This window comes from Falco naumanni, chromosome 4 (assembly GCF_017639655.2).
Source record: "Falco naumanni isolate bFalNau1 chromosome 4, bFalNau1.pat, whole genome shotgun sequence".
In the NCBI taxonomy this organism is placed as follows: Eukaryota; Metazoa; Chordata; class Aves; order Falconiformes; family Falconidae; genus Falco; species Falco naumanni.
The window spans coordinates 107,400,017-107,418,567 of NC_054057.1; the positions used below are offsets into that span (position 1 = coordinate 107,400,017).

The 18,551-nt window shown below is 39.3% G+C and overlaps 1 protein-coding gene across 6 annotated transcripts in view; it reads left to right on the forward strand.

Annotated features, from left to right (window-relative positions):
* BICD2 (BICD cargo adaptor 2) overlaps window positions 1-18,105 on the forward strand; it is a 98,312-nt gene extending 80,207 nt beyond the window's left edge. Inside the window, exons 7-9 of one of the 6 annotated variants that reach the window (XM_040591442.1) lie at window positions 10,437-10,647; window positions 12,257-12,332; window positions 13,867-16,056. In XM_040591442.1, coding sequence (XP_040447376.1) covers window positions 10,437-10,647; window positions 12,257-12,304 — 259 coding nt within the window. In that variant the 3' untranslated portion in view covers window positions 12,305-12,332; window positions 13,867-16,056. Of the gene's footprint in view, window positions 1-10,436; window positions 16,057-17,798 lie in introns of those variants that run through there. The other 5 variants (XM_040591443.1, XM_040591441.1, XM_040591444.1 and 2 more) reach the window with 5 other exon arrangements.
* Window positions 18,106-18,551: the final 446 nt, after the last annotated feature.

Consider the following 18,551-nt stretch of genomic DNA (forward strand, 5'->3'; position numbering starts at 1 on the left):
CAATAATGAGGATTTCATGGCATGGGGAAATTGGAGGCAGAATAAAGGTTTTTATGAAAGCAACAGACTGAAGAGCTCTGTCTTGGAGCTCTCACAGGGAGTGGGGTGATCAGAGGCAGGAGTGAGCTCTATCTGGGGTTGCACAACAGACTCCCCTGCCTAAATGAACAATTGTCATTTCAGAACTTACGCTTTACTTAGTAACTGTAGTGAAAAAAAAAAAAAGGGCCAAGAGCAAAGGAGGACTCGAGCTGCGGATGGAGTGAGTGGGTACATGTTCTGCTGAGCCCTCCGCTTGTGAGCACTTGCATTCCTGATGGTTGCATGGCAGATAAGCAGCTGGGCCCTTGCATTTCACACCTAGCCTAGGACAGGGGCGGTTGCACGGAGCATGAAGAATTGCTGCTTTCTCCCCGTGTGCCCGGTGTTGCAGATGCCAGGATAGCTGTCAAGACCTGTTACTGCAGGGAGGGTGCTGTTGCCCCTTCCCTCCCTGATCTTGGGTCAGAGAGGATCGGTAGCTTGGTTGGCTCCAGAGTGCGTTCTGCTGTCAGTGGTTGTTTCATCTGAATTTCAGGTAAGGTAGGTTTGGAAGGGGTGTTCCTAGGTGCTTTGGTGAAGATAACCTCAAAAACTGTTCCGGAGTCTGATTTTTAGGTGTGTTTCAAATATCAGAAGTATGTAACAGCCTGATCTGTCTTCACAGTCACAAACAACCTGCTAATGGACCTATTAACTCCCTACAGCAAGTCATGTTTCTTCTCTGGCCAAGAGGTTAATAACAAGTGATCGGGCCTTTACCCCACCATGGTTGTTTCAGTGTTGTGTTTGAGTGCAGGATGAAGCATGTATCTGCTGTACATAGATATATATTGTCCACAGCAAGATGCACATTTTGTAGGATGCAAGAGAGCTGTAACAATATGTGAGAGTTGAAGACTGGGCATCAGTATAGTAACTGACATAATTTCCTTTCTAAAGTAGGTTAATCCCACTAATTTGAAAATAGTACCAGCTATTTTTAATAAGTAATGAAGATACAATAAGACCTCAGCCTGAAGACAAAGGAAGGCTTGCAAAACACAGATTAACAGCTTCCAGCACTGAAGGACTGCGGCAGCACTCTAGACAACACTATACACCTAAAATTAAGCTGTCGTACAATGGAATAAATCAAGATATGCATAATGGAGTATAGACATACATGCAGTCGCTGTCTGTTAAAGTCCAGATTTTCTTAATCAACACATTTATCCCTGTTGTATGTACAAACAGAATGAAAGCACTGGCAGCCAGATGAAAATCTGCCCTGTAGAGCTGAAAATTGAATTTATCTGCTTAATTAGACTGTGATAGGTGTTTACATATCACTGTATTACAATCAAACATTTTCTTGATTCGTTAGTAAACTCTCTCTTCACCAGAAAAAGAAGATGCAGCCCTCCATTTAAAATCCAAAGAGAAGCTGAACATTTTTTTTTTATTTACTTTGTCAAATAGGTTTGCGCTTGCTAACGGGCAGCTTGGGTGCTGCAAAATTTAAATAATCAAGGCCTGACAATGATGCAGCAAACATTCATTAGGGTGCAGCCTTCGGTTTTATTACAAGATTTGAAGTGGTACTTCTTTCTCTTTATGGATACCATCTGGCTCCTGTACTTTACCTGCTATCTGTAGCAGCTGTTTGAAAGAATATTTCCCAAAATAATCTTTCTCAAAATTCATTGCACAACATGCACTACTATGGTTACTGTTTTGAGAGGGTTGTGAATGTATTTACTGAGGAATTTAAAACAAAATAGCTTGTGTTCACGTGGTGCGACTGAACATTGTAAAGAAAGCAGTCACTTTTACAGTACACTTGCAGCACTGAACTACAGTAATACCTGGGTTGGGCTGTTCTGTATTTTAAAGAACAAATCCTTGCAAACTGGCAAATGAAAATATTCACACAAACCACTCGTATTAGAATTTTACCTTAGACAGTATAAACTAATAACTAATTTGTTTTTGAATAAAATCTTCAATGAAAATTTCCAAAGAGCAGAATAAGTCTTTAAAATACAGTGTTTACCCTCAGTTTGAACTGTCTTTTGGGTTTTAATTGCATCTCTATAACAAAAAAGTATAAAGAGCAAATATTTGCAGTTAACTCATTTCACTCAGGTCTTTGTTCAAGTATGTATGAATCAAGGCTACTGTTTTTTCCTGGCAAAAACATTTAACTTCCAAAAACATTTTATGGTAGGCTTGAATTATATATTGGTTTTAACTCTCATTAACTAGGTTAAGAAAATTGGAAGATTTTTTTTAATATACAGAACAATATAAATCCCTACTTGTGTGTGTGTGTGTTAATAGCAAATCTGTGATAAATTATTTTATCTTCCTCTAAAATACTGTCAGAAGAAACACTGATTCCTTTCTTTGCGAGACAAAGAGCTTCCCCCAAGTGCTCTGAGGGAACTTGAATTGAATATGTCCTGTTTTCTGATGGTTGGGGGTGGGAGTAAAACATGGTTTCCTTGTCTTTGTAGGTCAAGATATGTTTCCAGATTGCATGTAAGCAATTCGTTATTCAAACTTGATAGCACCGTAGAGCTCGGTTTCTTAAAATTGAGTACAGGGGCAGAAATACTGTATTAAAACAGATGAGAAAAATCCAGCTTGGAATTTAAGTTTGAGGCTTGTTTAGCTTAACTTTTCAGTGCGGAAGGAGAGAGTAGTAAGACTATAATTTCTGCTAGCTGTTTGGGGAACACCTCTGAATCTGCAATTTCCAGAGTATGCTGCAAGTAATAATGAAGCACAGGTACATAGATTCATCAACTAGCAATTCAGGTTAAAGTCCTTAATGGATGGTTAGATGAAGAACAGGACAGTATGACCATCACTTCACACCAAGAAAAGAATGCACTGGGAAAAACCTGTCATGGATTGGACGAGAAGGCAGTTTAAACACAATTTTGCATTTTAAAAAGCAAAGGTTTTCTTGTTTTGTTGCGCTAGTCTTCCTTGAGTTTGATTTGCTAGAATTTGAGTAAGCATCCTTCCAAAAATTCCACTAAATATTGAAAATAGCAGAAACCATACGTAACGGAAGCATAACATGGTTATTCACCTTTCTTCTCCCGGTGTTGTTATTCTGCTTGTTTTCTGTCTTTGGTTACAGCCTGCAAGTTTCTTGTCTCTTTAATTTGCATGTTGAGTACTATGTGCACTCATGGGAGGAGGACACCATAATCTCTTCTGTCTAGAAGTGCCTCCTGTGTGACAGGTTACAGCCAAACTCTTGTGGTGGATAGAGTAAAAACAGCCAAGCTGGCTTATTTGCTCAAGGTCAGGCAACAAACCCCAAGATTCTATTCATATGAGGTTGCATTTGTCCTAATAAACTCTGACAGACTTAAAGCGGTTCTGAGACGATTTAGGATATATCTTATCTCCTCACAGGTTTCTCAGCTTTGCTGTTCATGTATTTTCCATTTCTTTTCCAGAACCTGAGAACAAGCAAGGATAGTAAGAGAACAGGCATTTCTCATCCCTCTAAAATAAAGGTAGAACAGTAATTCAGAAATCTAGTAGAAGCAGGCGGCTTTGAAAATCAGAGAACGAATGTGCCTAGTTGTAATTAATGGCTATCCCCATGTCCCAGCGTTTCATAAACTGCAAATAAAGGGAGGCACAAACTCTGGAACAAGTCAGGAAGGGGACAAGTGGCAAGTGTTAGAACATACTGGAAAGACTGACCGCGTGTAACATGAGATTAAAATTACAAGATAGTGCTTGTGATAAAGAAACCAAGCCATGATTACAGATAAGAAACTAGCAGCTAGCTGTTGTTCATTAATCGAGAAAGAGTGTTTGAAATGAATACATCTCAGTTCAGAATGGTACAAGCTCTGTCAGTTTTCCAAGTATCCAAAGCATTTGGGAGAATATTCTTGTGTTCACAGACATCAGAGGCCTGCAGAATATAAAGGAGTTCAAGTTCATGCAGAGAATGCTGCAGTCCTCACAGGACTGAGAATTGTAGCTAAAGGGTCTTCATACTGGCCTCCACACAGTAGAAGTATTCAACTTCTCTAAAAATATCTTGTAGGATAAACGCTCAGAGGAGCCAGACAGAAAATGTGACCTTGAAAATTTCCAGAATGGGATTCCCAGATGGGAGTAACAGTATTTGGCTCCTGTTCCTGGTGCGAGATCTAGAGACGGTGAATGGTGTCTGGAGCAAAAAATGTCTGGGCCACCAGCACCCACGTGAAAGCAAGGAGACTTCCAGGCAGGACGAAGGCGTTTGGCTACCCTACAGACATGCTACAAAACCCCATGTGCGATGTCTTGCACGTAGTCACGTTTCTAACACTGTTGTGCCTGCTCTAGGCTCTAAATGCCTGGCAATTAAAATACCTGCTACAAGTAATGCTGGATACATTGAGACTCAACCTTGGTGAAGGTGCCCCCTGTAGATAGACCCAGGACCTGGGTTGCAGCAGTGACTTCGCCCTCCTCCCAGGTACTTTTCGGGGTGGCTGTGCCCACACCACGAATTCTGTGAGCCAGGGTGCTTGCTTTGGATGCCTGCTGCGAAGGGGAGCACAACACAGGGGTGTTCTGTGATAGGGTAGTGGGTGCAGCAGAAATATTCAAAGGAGAGGCAATGCCAAGTCTTCCTGTCTAACTTGTGTGCTCATAATCAAAATGTCAAGTGAGTTACCTCAAAATACCTTACGTGGGCGATTACCGCAGCAACAGTTGTTTATATCCGTAGTGTTTTATATAGGCGAGTCTTGGTTTTGTTTGGCAGTTAATAGGTACTGTCAGGGCTCATAGTCGGTAAAAAATAAAGCATGTACACACAGCTTCAGTGGTATAGGGTGGAGAGGGATGGAGAGTTCAGTGTTAGATCGTCCACCCCTTGCTACACCTTCCGTGAAGAACTGCGAAAAATGTCCTGCCTGTGCGACAGCTTTAAACTTGCGTCTAATCTAGTGGCATAGGATTGTTAATTTCAACCTTTAAGTAAGAAAGGAGTTTAATTTTGAATTCTAAGGGAAGGGAATTTATCATAAAAGTTTATGATCTCTCCTTCAGAGTTTTTATTGGTGGAAATTTAGAAGAGCTGTAGTGCCTAGCGGTGTCGGTCTGATTGTTCCTTCTCAGTGCAGGAGATTGTTCTTCCCATATGTTTCCAACTACGAGAGAGATTTGTGGTCTGATTATTTTCTTTAATAGCTTTTACTAATGGATATTGATTACACATGGCTGATTATGAGCATTCTGGAAAACTATAGCTGGTTATAAACTGTTCTTTGTTCTTAGTGAAAATCACAATGATTTATTTGTACAAGTAAAGGCCACAGCGTTTAGTCCTTTCAGATACACAACTCAGATGAGTTTTCAGTGCACGATATTGAGGAAGTAATTTCAAATTAGCACTTCACTAAGGTTTCCATAGATACTCCCCTGAATTGGCTTATCTGTAATCATAAACTGCCTAAATCTGGGGTGTTCTTTCTTCTGCATTCTTCAGGATTTGTGCTTTATTTTGTTCTTCAGTGATGTGTTCTGCAAGAATCCCCGGAGTGTGGATCTGCATGGTTTATATTGTGCAAACCAAAGCAAGAGATGGGCTTAGTATACTTCCTAAAAGTATTGCTTTTAGGAAGTATACTTCCTAAAAACGTCTGAAGGCTGCTGAGGTAGCAGAGGGCCTTGGTCCTGCAGCCACGTCTTTCTGAGTTGTGGTGCAGCCGCATTTGGGCTACTGCACATGGCAGGCTCGTCTGCCTGGAGCGTGCTTCTGTGGGGTTAAGCTTTTTAATACTTCTGTTTCAACAGCTTTTTAAAAACAAATGCATTTGGGTATATGGCTATGCAAAATTCCATCCAGTGTGAGTTCCTTCAGAGGAGGCCATCTCAGGTTGGGTAAGACCACAGTTACGATCCAGTTTCTGAAGGCATGCCTGTTTTCTGCTGTCAGTCCTTAGTAACAATCTTCCATTTCTTCCACTTAAAAATCCAAATTATGTATAGACTCATGCTGAGGAGCACAGCCCTGTGGTACATCGTGGGGCTTTGCAGCATTTGCCACAGAACACAGAGGAAGGCCACCCTGTGACAGGAGATTCAGCTTTATTTGTGCCGTAATCTTCTTCCCCGTGTTCCTCCTTTGGTAATACAAAGTTGTCGCTTTCTCTGCAGATGAGCGGGTTTTCACCAGGGGTTGGAGGAGATGGAGGGAAGGTGGTAAAATTCAGTCTTTAATACCAATTTCTAAGATATTCAGTCTGAAATAGCAGGTGGCTATTATCCCTTATAGCCAGGCGCAGTCAGTGCCCATTTACATGTCATTTTAACTGCTGCTCTGATGTTTCCAGTGTTTAAGAAAGCTGAAAAATCGTGATTTTAATACTCCATATTTTCCTTTCTTATGTAGGTTGACAATTTAATCTCTCCGGGTAGAAGTTAAAATAGTTGTTGCTCCTTTCAAAAGGCCTCCTTCGATCACATCTGTCTTGCTTTCTTGGAGGTTGTCATGTGGTCCTCATACTGATGGCAGAGGAGGGGAAAAAGTATAATTATACCCAGGTGCATTTGGTTACATTGCATTTTTTTTCTGGAACAGATCTTGATTCAGTAGTGAATTTGGCTCTAAATGTTATTTAATATAGTATATGCTAAAGCTTAAATAAAATGGTATGTAGAAATAAGGCACAGCTGACATTTGTAGTGGTATGCAGCTTTTGAAAGTGAGACAACCCGTTGCTAGATTTTTCAATAGCTTGGCTTCAGAGAATGTTTTAGAGGGTTTGGGTTTTAATTCTCATCGTTGTATTTAACGTTCAGGGTATTTATTTCCTCTATGTAGATGTTTGTTTTAGCTGGTGTTTTTAAAAGTCTAGTTGATGTTTCCTTAAGCTCCTTTTTTTGTTGTTGTGAATTACTAGTCATAAAAAAATCAGCAACATCAAAGCCTTCTGTCCACTTAAAACTGTGAATGTGTAAATGTACAACAGGCTTATGCTAATTTCATGTTCTTCTTTAAAGTATGAAAGCTCAATTATTTTTCTTTCAAAGGTGTTTTTAAAACAAATACATTTTCTGTTATGACTTCTAATGGGTTTTGTATTGAATATACAGCTGGGAAGTAGCTCAGCAGGTGGCAAATGACATTTTAAAAAATTCTAAAAGGGAAAGATCTTTTGTATCTGCAAAGCAGCAAAATATAGATACACATACCACCAAAATGTGCTGCCATAGCTACTGCTACTAGCTGAAGTAGAGCTAGAGGGTGTGTCATCTTATATGCTTAGGGAGGCAATTTTTTTTTTTTTCCTTGAGAAAATTAAATTGGGAGTCATCGAACAGCAGGAAGGAAGAAGGTAAGTAGGGCAGATCCCAGTCCACCTGCGCGTGCAACATCTGCATCAACTTCTAAGAACATTTTAATCCTCGCTTGTTCTGTTGAGGTGAACAATTGCGGTACTTTGCATAGCGTAGTGTTCCTCTGGCCCTGGAGCCATGCTGGCACTAGGGGAAGGTTCGGTTTTGAGGCTGCATCATTTCATTTGACTTAAAGATCAGGAAAGCAGGTTTAGGATGCATGGCTGTGTGTAGTCGTAGTAGTAAACACTCCTGCCTCTCCCCAGGCCTCTCCTACGTAGGAGAGAACAGTTATTCAGGTACAGTAAAAACTGCAGCTGCATGTGTACTACTGGTAACACTTCCTTTTTGTTGGAAATTTGAAATAGTGAATGCCTTGTAATTTCTAAGTAGTCATTTGATGTTTTAAACCTTTGTGCTAACGGAAGGCTTGATGAGATAATAACTTGCCAAGGAACCTTTTAGAGTCAAAATCATGGCTTTAATTATAGCTTGGCTCATGCGTGAACAACTTTACAGCCTTTTAGACTCTGACAAGCATTTGTCTGTTACCAGTCAGCTATCAGGTTTGGCACAACAGACTGTGTTTGATCAAGAGGCATTTGAGTAATACCAGAAATATTTAGAGAAGAAGATTAAGGGACATCAGCAAGACTGTGTGGGAAGTCCCTACTCTGCTTTACTGCGATGGTTTTGTTCTCTTTTCATCATCCCCTTTTCTAAGTGGGGTGGGGGGAGAAATCTGCCTTGCTGTGTCTGGCTTTGATTAGCATCTCTCTGGTGGAAGTCAAATGAATAGACTGCAGCAGTCTTGACACTGCTTCACTGAACTGAAAATTTCAGGACTTTCTGTTCTGTAATTAAAAAAAATAGAAATATATTTATATGTTTTGAGTCACAAGAAAGGAGCTGGGAAAGGGAGGGGGAAAACCTCCCCATAATTTCACCTTGCCCAGACCTCTTGGGAGTGTAATGCTGGGAATAAGACAAGGGTAATTAAGGACAGGTCACTTCAGTGCCAGATCATATTTTGCTAAAGCAATCGCATTACGCTCCTCAAGGAATTGGTAACACTTTCTGGACATTCTCCTGGTTTGCAGTAGTGGAGCTTTGAAGAAATCAAGTTTGAGCCGCAGGTAGAAAAGAAAGCAGAAAGGTAATTTGTGATATAAGCAAACTTGCACTTTTTCACCTCAGATGTCACGAGTGTTTTTGAAAACTGGAGGGGAACCCCACAGCCCTCAGGCCTCCCAGTAATCTTTAGTTTGTGCTTTGCTCCCACCCCCAAGTGAAGAAAATCAGTCTCTGATAATCTAGAGCAGCAGGGCACGGGGTTGGCAGCGAAGCTGTGAGCTGTTTGTTTTGGGAGCCGTGCCCACGCCTGGGAGCTGCTGTCCCCTTCCATGAGAGGGGAGGACCGTTATGCCCACAAGGTTTATCTTTGCCTTTTCAGACTTCCTAGGGCCATTCCAGTCCGTGTGGCCCCAGCGCTGCTAGTGAACTGAATGCCGTCGGGCCCTCGGCCTGCCTCCGCCTCGCTGCGGTGGATGGGTTGGCTTTGCTGTGGAAGGTCCCCCCAGCTGGAAGGAGGGCAGGCGCTAGGCTTCCTGGCTTGGGAGAAACCCCTCACACGCGACTTTGCCGTTGTGCTCCACAGTACGAGAGAGACTGTGATGAACTTGAGAGCAGGGTCCGCAGAGATTTGAGAGGATCGGTTCCCACTCAGTGGCCCTAAACTCAAAACCTTCTGCTATGCTAAGCCACCTTGCAGTTGTAGTTTGTGCCGGTTTTATATTAATATTTCTGTGTTATTGTTTAATCTCCATACGTATTCAAAATTCTGACTTTTTCTTTCCCTTTTTTTCTCTTTCCAAGCAAATAGAATTAGGAATATAAGCCGAATCCTGCTATTTGAAGACAGGGAGGGCAGAATTTGGGACCTGATATAAGCACAGCTGACAAATCTGCATGTGAATGCAGTTTTTTCCCTGGTCTGCTTTATATTACTTAATGATGATAAATGTCCCTTAAAGTCAGGGGCTTTTCCATTTTGATGTTAAAAGGAACTTCTCTGCTGATATTTTGCTTTTATGAAAAAGCTCTATTTTACAGATATGGCCATTGTAAATTCCAGCTGGTAGCTATGAATATTTATTGTTCTACCCATACACATAATTGGTCTTCTATGTGCAGTAAATATGCATCTACATGTAGAGACATTAATTTTACAAATTGTTCATGATGTGCTGTGCAAGTTAAGTAGCTTTCAAGCTCAGTGAAAATGACTGTAGATGAAACAGTTTGCAGGTATTCATATAGCTTCTCCCACAGAGTTCCCAGTAACACTCAGTTCCTTTGTTTAATTGTTTATAGATTCATTTTGATGGTGAAAATGATTACATAAAGGCCACTTGCTATAGAGAAAATAGTAATAAACCACTATTTATAGAATGTTTACATCAGGAATTGGAGTAGGTTAAAGTAGAATTGGGAAAGATGCTTGTTTTCAACAATGCTGTTCAGTCACCGCTGGAAATTTATTTGGACTCCATGTGTAAAGTAACAAACTATGAAGTTCAGGTACTCCTCAAATGGCATTGATAGTCATTTTAGTAACGGTCATTTTAGTGCGCTCCTGCTGTTCCCCTCAGACTCCCTTTCCAGCCTAAAAGTTAGAACCATTGTGGTCTCTGTAAGTAGAGACAAAAGTAATTTCACTGCATTTTGTCTACTCACTATGGAAGGACATCTTACTGATCTTTACACATGAGGATTTTTGTATCAGACTTCATACTTTCATTATCCGAGGATGCTGTTCATTATACTATACCTTGAAAGGCATGAATGTAAGTGCTGACTGTGGGATTCTAAGAACCCCAGTGAAGAACAATTGTGGTTTTCTACAGGTTTGATTGAAGCTCCTAGTTAAAAGAGTGTATAAGCAAGCAACTGCAAAATTATTGTTCTGCTAGTATGAGCTGGACACAAAGGATTCATGTTCTGTAGATGGAAACAGGATTGCTAAAGATTGATATATTTCATTGCAGATGTGACGAATATGTCACACAGCTGGATGAAATGCAGCGGCAGCTTGCAGCGGCTGAGGATGAGAAGAAGACCCTGAACTCCTTGCTTCGGATGGCTATCCAGCAGAAACTGGCATTGACCCAGCGCCTGGAACATTTGGAGCTAGACCACGAGCAGTCCAAAAGGGTGCGCACAAAATCTGCTTCCAAAGCCAAGAGCAGTAACCCTAGTGTAAGTCATATTCGATCTTGTGGAGACAGGTCCGAAGGATCTGTCCTTAACAACCAGGTCTTTTGTAGTGAGAAATATAAAATCTATTGTGACTAGGACAGGTGTGTAGAAAAATCATGTTATGCATCTTACTTTATGCTGTAACTGTCAGCATAAATCCCCACTGTCTAATGTCGCAGTGAGTTGACTTGTATTAGTATGTTGTTGAACCAGGTAATACAAATTGTATTATGGTGGTCTTAACTGTAACTAATTCGTAAGTATGGGGATGCTATTAACAAGTTAATAGTGGAAAGGAATTGGCTTTTTCCACAATTAACATGTATGGGTTTTGCTGTTTATGGTAAGTGTTTAAAGAGTACACCTGATGTAGTATATCTGGTGCTGCTAATTGTAGGTTGTATAGCACAAATGTGATCCTTTCTCCAGGGTTGCGGCATACTTCAATAAATGCTTTCACAGGCAGAAACAAACAGAAAACCTTCCTTGTTATTGTGGCTTAAGAAGTGGTGAAAAGCAAATGTTAAAATTAAAGATATGTCTTGAAAATGCAGAGCATTTTGAAACTGGAACCAAACTTAGTTTGCTCATTGTGGCAGATATTAAGAACTTGTTGTCAAATCACCACCGACCAAAGGCCTAAAGCTTTTATAGGCTATAAAAGCTAGAAAAAAAACCTTGGTAGGCTACATAATTTACAGTTTGCTTCCCTCTTTTCAGAGGGTTAATCAGAAGAAACTTGCACATTCGTATAAAAAATATGCAATATTTACCCATCTGTTCTAAAACTTAAAATTTTAAAAATTGGGATCCTACCTGGTAGACAGTTCCATTTTAAGAAGTTATGCTGTGGAAAAGTGTCATGTCCTGAAGGGGTCTTTGTGGTCTCATGTTGCTCCTTGCAAGCATAACACTCTGGAAAGAATCTGTTTTATATATTACTGTAGCCACACAACATGTATGTGTAGAGTTAATGTGACTATGGTCTAGTATTGTCAGTCACAAAACATTTTTTCCTCAGCTTTCAGTATTAACCTAAATAGGATAGTATTTCAGAGCTCTGATCATTTTTTTTAAATACACAGAAGATACTGCATTCCGTATGCAAGCACACGTTTTACAGGGCTCTACATTATAGGCACAGGGAATCGAACCAGATCGTCCTGCTAATAATTATTTATGAAGTAGTTTAGTATACACGTTAATCTTTAAAAACAAGTAAACCTTTGTCTGCTATCGAACTTTTAAGGGGCCTTTTTAGCCACTTAATTACATTAATGTTTGATAATATGAAAGTGTACTTCATAATTGGTGCCTACTTAAGAGAAAAAGATTGAAAATAATTGCTTCTAAAATTGTGGAAAATTTGTGGAGCACAACAAGGCACGCTTTTTTTCTTGAAACCGGAGTTTTAAAGTGCCTAGCCTCAAACTTTTATTTTAATGTAAAGCCCTGTTCATTTTGTACTCTTTCAAATAATTTTGTATGCCTATAGTATTACTAAAAGCAATGCGAGACTGCACGGTTGTCTGCTTGATAGTGATGTTTTATAAAGCCATTCTAATATTCCTGATGTGGTACTGCCTCATCTCACTACCATTTCTTATAGATGATCAGCAGCTTGCTTCCTGTGCATTGCCGCTCTGCCTATAAGTAGTCAGGAGATATCACAGTACTAATATAAGGTAATAAGGAGCACAGCTTATTTTTCCCAGTGAGGGGAAACCGCATGGGATTTTGGCTTCCCAGATATTAGTGGCGGGGTGGGAGAAAACTTCTAAATTCGTACAGTGAGACTTCGGACAAATGGAATGCAGAAACCTTGCTACAAAGCTGGGAAACATCAGGACGCCACAGTCCAGTGCCAGAATTGCATTTACCACTGCTAAGAGGAGGAAAAAAAAAACCCCAGCGATTTAAGTCTAATAAGTTGCTCAAACATCACTGCTTGAGAAGTTTAAGCAAATAGTAATTCTGGCTTTAGAAACTAGGCCCTGTGCATCTGTTATTACTTTTTTTAGAAAACACTGAATTCTCCTGAATTTGAGCTTTAATATTGCTAAATAGCAGGTTTGATATTTTAGAAGCAAGTCATCTTTTAACAGTTTTCAATCCTGCTTTTCTCTTCTTTGCTGCACAATCTTCCAAAAGGCCTTTATTCTTCTCATTCCTGCATTAGAGTATAATTTTAAAATACTTTGTAAAAGCAGGCATTTGAGTGCTAACTTTCTCTGCTCCAATAGAAACAGTTACAATTTTGCTTCCACTATGGTAGGGAGCTTTAATGCAGTTTTCACTGCTTCCGTGTCTCTAATGGCAGTATTTTTGCAAAATACTAATGGCAAAATGGTAAACTGGAGAAACTGATAATTGAATGCATTGTTAGGGTTTTTTTTTCAAATTAACTGGAACTTTCTGTAAAGAATTCAATGTTATTGGACAGTGACTATTACTATCAGTCTTGGCTCACACTTTCAGCTCCAAGTATGAACAATTTTGCTATTGACCTGATAGTCTTAGTAGTAGTTTCCATCTTCATTCATTTCTGTGAATCTTTAAAAAAACAAAAAAGCCAACCTGACTGCTATTGGAGCTTGTCAAGGTTACGGTTTAAGTTCTTGTAGCACCTGTTATAAAAAGAAATGAGGAATGGTGGTAAGGTGAGTTGATCCTGCTGTTTGTATTTTTAGATAATATTTAAGACTGAGTCTTGTAATTTTTGATTAATAATTTCTTGAAACGTACGTTTGCTGTAAGTCTTTCGTATCACTTTCAATGGGTTGGGATAAAGCATGGAAAATTCCTTAAGCCATCACCTACCTCTGCAAGCAGGCTCTTCTGAATGATATTCTTTGCATTGGCCTGCATGATATACTGACCTGCATGTTTCTGGAGAACCTAAAGCTTCACTGAAAATGTTTCTTGCACATTCATTGCTGTTAACTTGTGATTAAACAGCAAAGCTTTATTCAGTACTTGTAAGAAACCTTCTTTCTGCAAAGCTATGCTTCCAGGCTGAACCCATAAGCATTGTTCCGTTGGCTTGGGAAGCATCTGCGAGCTAAAACGGCTGCTTCTACCCCAGTAAGCTAACAGACACCCTCAACCAACTAACCTGCTTTTGCAGCACACTGGTTTAAGTTTTCAGTTCTTTAATTGAGAAGTAAACACTTTTTTTTTTTTTCTTTTCTAATGCTATTTTATTTTTCCATTTTTCAGCTGTAGAGTAGTCCCTGGAGAAGGCCTTTCCAACAGTGCAACAGCATTTCTTAGCCTCTGTCATTATAGTTCAAAGTGGTAGCCCATTGCACAAAGAATGGAAACCACTGACCCGATCCTAACTTTTGAAAACATCTTTTCCTATATACTACCTGAAACTTCCCTTTTATGTCTGAAGCTATAAAACAAACGAGCTTTACCTGTAAGTGCTGCTGCAGTAAGAAAACTTACAAGTGCTGAAGAAACCTACTTCAAATGTAATGATCACCATATTAGTTTATGATCTACTAGAAATGTTTGGATGGGGGGAATTTCTTATTTGGATGGGGGGGGGAATTTCTTATTTCATTGCAGATGCTAATTTTTTTTATCCGATTGTTAAACCTGTGCACTTTTGATATTTTTCTTTAGCTTCTTTAATTCCTTATGTAGAAGAGTTCATGTAAATGCAGTGGTTTGCGCTTATAGTCTCTCTCCAGTTTGGGGTTGTGATTTTTGAATTCTACATCAGCATGTGGCAGAGATTTTTTGGGAGGCTTTAGATTGTGATTAGAAAAGAGTTTCAAGAAAAACCAGGAGCTCTGCTAAACTGTGTGCTGTGCTTCAGCAGCTTTTTTATTATTATAAAATGTTAAGCTTTATATGTTTAAATTACTGATTTTTGGTTCTTTTAACTGCCATGTTCATTAAGAAATCCAGGGTATTCAAATTCTGGGGTTTTTTTCATATTGTATTATTATTCTTAGGAATAGTTCAATGTAACAAGAAGAAAACTTGACTTTGCTCTGGTTAAAACAGTAATAGGCACTTGAAAAATATTAAAGAAGTAGTATTACCTATAAATTCCAGAATTCCTGGGTTTTGGGAAGTTGAAGTATTATTGATTAACAGAATTTTATACAACTATACCAGTTAAATTCCAAATTGGAATTGTTTTGTTACTTTTTCATTTTATTGTGCCAAATTATGGTACATTTAGAAAGAAAAATTCTAAAGTTGTCAATGATAGGGTGTTATATATCAGCGCCTTTCTGTCATTAATTATTGCCAGTAGTGCCTTTAATCATTTTAAGGGAGACTCTTAGAATAGTTTAGTCTAAGTCCTGTAACTTAGAAGAAATGGAACGGCTGGTTTGGAATTTATTAAAGATATGGAGCAATAAGTGCAAAGTGAACTCCCCTTTCGCACATTTTTAATGGGTAGTCTTACTATAGAGATTATATATTCAAGGAATTGTAAAAAATTCTGTTAGTCAATGATATTTCATCATGGAAATCCTTGCAAATTCAGGGGTATAGAGGAAAAAAAGAAACAACAAACGAACAAACAAAACACCACAAAAAAAACCGTAAACAAACCCGAATACGCTTTGGGAACTAAATGGACTCATGTTGAACAAATGAGCAAGATGTATTAACACATTTGTGGTAACAGTACAGAGAATGTATCAGGAATATTGATGTTATGTTAGCTTTGTATGGTGGTGGATGCAGTTAACCATAGTATTGATTGCAAATGTGAACAACAACACATGGATATATTCTCTTGCATGTTGTATCTAATCACGGAAATTTCAGGAAACAGAAACAGAAGTGCATCAACAAACTGTACCTGTCTCTACTGTTTGTTGAGGCTCACACGAATGATTAAATTGGTACTTGATGTGAGGGAGCCTTCTCACTCCTCAAAAAAAGTACAAATTAAAATAATATTGACAGCGGAGAAAAGATTTCTGTTTGCTGGAAAAAGCGTTATTATTCCTAGATGTGGGGGACTTATATTTCCATCTCCTATTACAGTATTGATTCATAAGAAATATTGTTGCATTTAAAATTACTACATTTGTATGTGGGTATTTATTTGAAATGATGTCAAAGTACTGTATTATTATGTTTAATGTGCATTACCTTTTAGTGGTGGATTGGTCTCCATTTAACGTCATATGCATGTATTCTTGCCAAGTAACCTTTACACAGATCTGGGGTGGGGGCGGGGGGGGGGGGGGGGGGAATTAAAGAGAAAATGTGGAAACTTCTTAAAAGCATAACTGTGTGTTAATTGGATAACCTTAGGAACTATAGAGGACAAAATGTTACTTCCAAATTAATTAAAAAAAGTGTTTAATGTAGGAAACAATCTGCCTGCGTAAAGGTAGTCACATTGGCAGTATCAATAAAAGAGAAAAGGAATCATGTTTTCTGCTTGTTGTTTTTGTATTTTAAGAAAGGCACCGTTTTAGTTAGTCTTCCTGAGCTCTTTTTGGATTGGGGCTGAATAGATGTTAACTTTTATCTGAGAGAAAGTGAAAACTTAAAACTACATTTGCTGCAGTACTAGAAAATGGATTATTTGTGCTCCTGTTTGGGGAGCGCCACCCCCTCTGCTGTTCCATGAGATGTCCCTGGAGCCTTGATCAGACTGGTTCAGTGTGTCTCACCGGACAGGCATGCAAACAGCTGTACTAGCGCAGGAAACGGGAGGGTAGGACTAATGCTTTTGGTGGTAGTGGTGACAGGTCTTCCTAAAACTACACCTCAGTTTCTCATATACTCTCAGAAACATGTTAAGATGATGTTTATCCAGTAGAATTAACAAACCCTCAAAAAACCCCGAACAACCTGAGAATATGCTTAAAGTCTGAGGGCGAGGCTAAGGCTTGCCCCAGCAGTACAAGGATTTTCCTAGATCGATGAATTTATCTTGGCCCATAGAAATATTAAATACAGGTTTATACCATAGTTTAAAACCTCTTATGTCCCCAGGTAGGGCTCCTAAAATATTGTTTATATACCTGGTAGCAGTCCGGTGCATTACACCAGCTAATCAGCATCATTTGTAGCGTAACTGGACAGCAATGTGACAGTTTTTACATAGGCATTGAAAATACTTGTTGAATTGGGTGCAGTAAACGAGCAGACCGTATTTGCTAGGACACTTGCCCTGATTGTATAGTTTCTCATTTGCTATAGTGGGAACTTTATTGGGAGGGTGGTCTAAAGGAGAAATATTTTATAAATACACATGCAAGTGACAGAACAGGAAGAGATCTGTTGAAATAGCGAAACAGTGTGATTCAAAAATGCTTTAGTAAGAAAATAAGAAGAGAAGGAGAATATTTACCTTAAAAGCTTGTCTAGTGAATAACTATTAATTAAAACATCCATGTCTTTGAGACTTTTCTGTGTAGCAAAGAATCCAGTGCCTGGAGGGAACGTAGCCTGTGCCGAGTTGGGAGGGTGGGTCACCAGCTACATTCCAGGCTGCAGATGTTCCTGTATTTAGTCTCCTGGAAAGGAATCTGCCAGCTAATGTAACACTCCTGCTTGCCTTGGATTCGGTATTTCAGTAGCAACCGTTTGTTTCTTGCAAGTAAGACTTGAAAACAAGCTACTAACGAACTTCTCGGAGGAGGAACAGGGCAGATTTTCAGAAGTGCTTGGGTGCCTAAGGATGGAGAAGCGGACCCGAAAGACCCCATGTCCCTAGTCTTGCAGGATGAAGGCGAAGAAAATTAAGACATAGGTGCCTTCTGGAGATCCCACTGGATAACATGCTAAAACTCAGCTACACAATTATTTACTGAAGTTACAGTTTCAAAAATATATTTACATTCTTGTGTTTTTTAAGGGTTGATGAGCTAGATTGACCTACAGGACCAGGAGAGGCTATTTTTCCACCCAAGGGCTTAGCAAAAACAATGAAAAACTATAAAGATCATCTCTGTGAGCTCAAAACCAAGCAAAGCATCTAGTTAATATGATTATTTTAAGTATGTGATTAATATTATTTTGAGTATGTGATTTTGAGTCTTATATTGAATGTTTATGTACGAAAGCTGCAAGCAAACATTCATTAGCGGTTGGTGGGAAAAACACTCGTGTACAAACTACTCAAAAGCTGACTTCATCCTCTTCCTTTCTTTTCTTCCAAGAGAGTCGCTGTCCTTTCCCAGTAAAGGAGGGGGTGTTGCTGCTTCTCAGTGCAAAGGCAAATTTCCACAAGAAGGAGCTATCACAGCTGCAGAGTGAACGTTTTTTTCCCTTGTATACTGAACTTGGTGTGTCCGAGGTAATCTGGGACCTGGTCTCGTACACTGCATCTGCGTCAGCCAGCCTTACCTTATCCAGCCCTGTGACTTGGACATGGCTCGTAGCCAAGCCATCAGATGGGATAATTATCAAGTGAAGTGGTTGTAAAATGCCTTAGATCCAGTAACTATATATATATATATTAAAAAAAAAAAAAAAAGCCAACAAACAAGCTGGTTCTGCTTCTAGATATTACACTGTTTCTGAAATAAAGATACTGTCCCAGGTGGGAGCAGTGTAATGAAAGCTGCTTTTTGTGATTACATTGGAGAAAACATGAAGGTAAGTTTAAAATGTACTTAATTCCTGATCCATGCTGGTAATTTAAACAGGATGATACATGTAATGTGCTGATTAAAGATACGTACATAAGCAAAACTTGAGCTAGCCACATATAAATTAAATTAATTTAAGCTAGGCTGAAGTAAGTTATAAGCATACACACCCAGATTTCCACCAGCTTAGCAAGTAAGAGACAGAGTTGGTTAACTAAGCTGAAAATTACTTTATGGGCAGAACCCACAAATACTGTGGGGTTTTTTATTGAATCAGATGTCAGGTGAGGACACCCTGTGATGGCCAAAAATGTGCCTGCC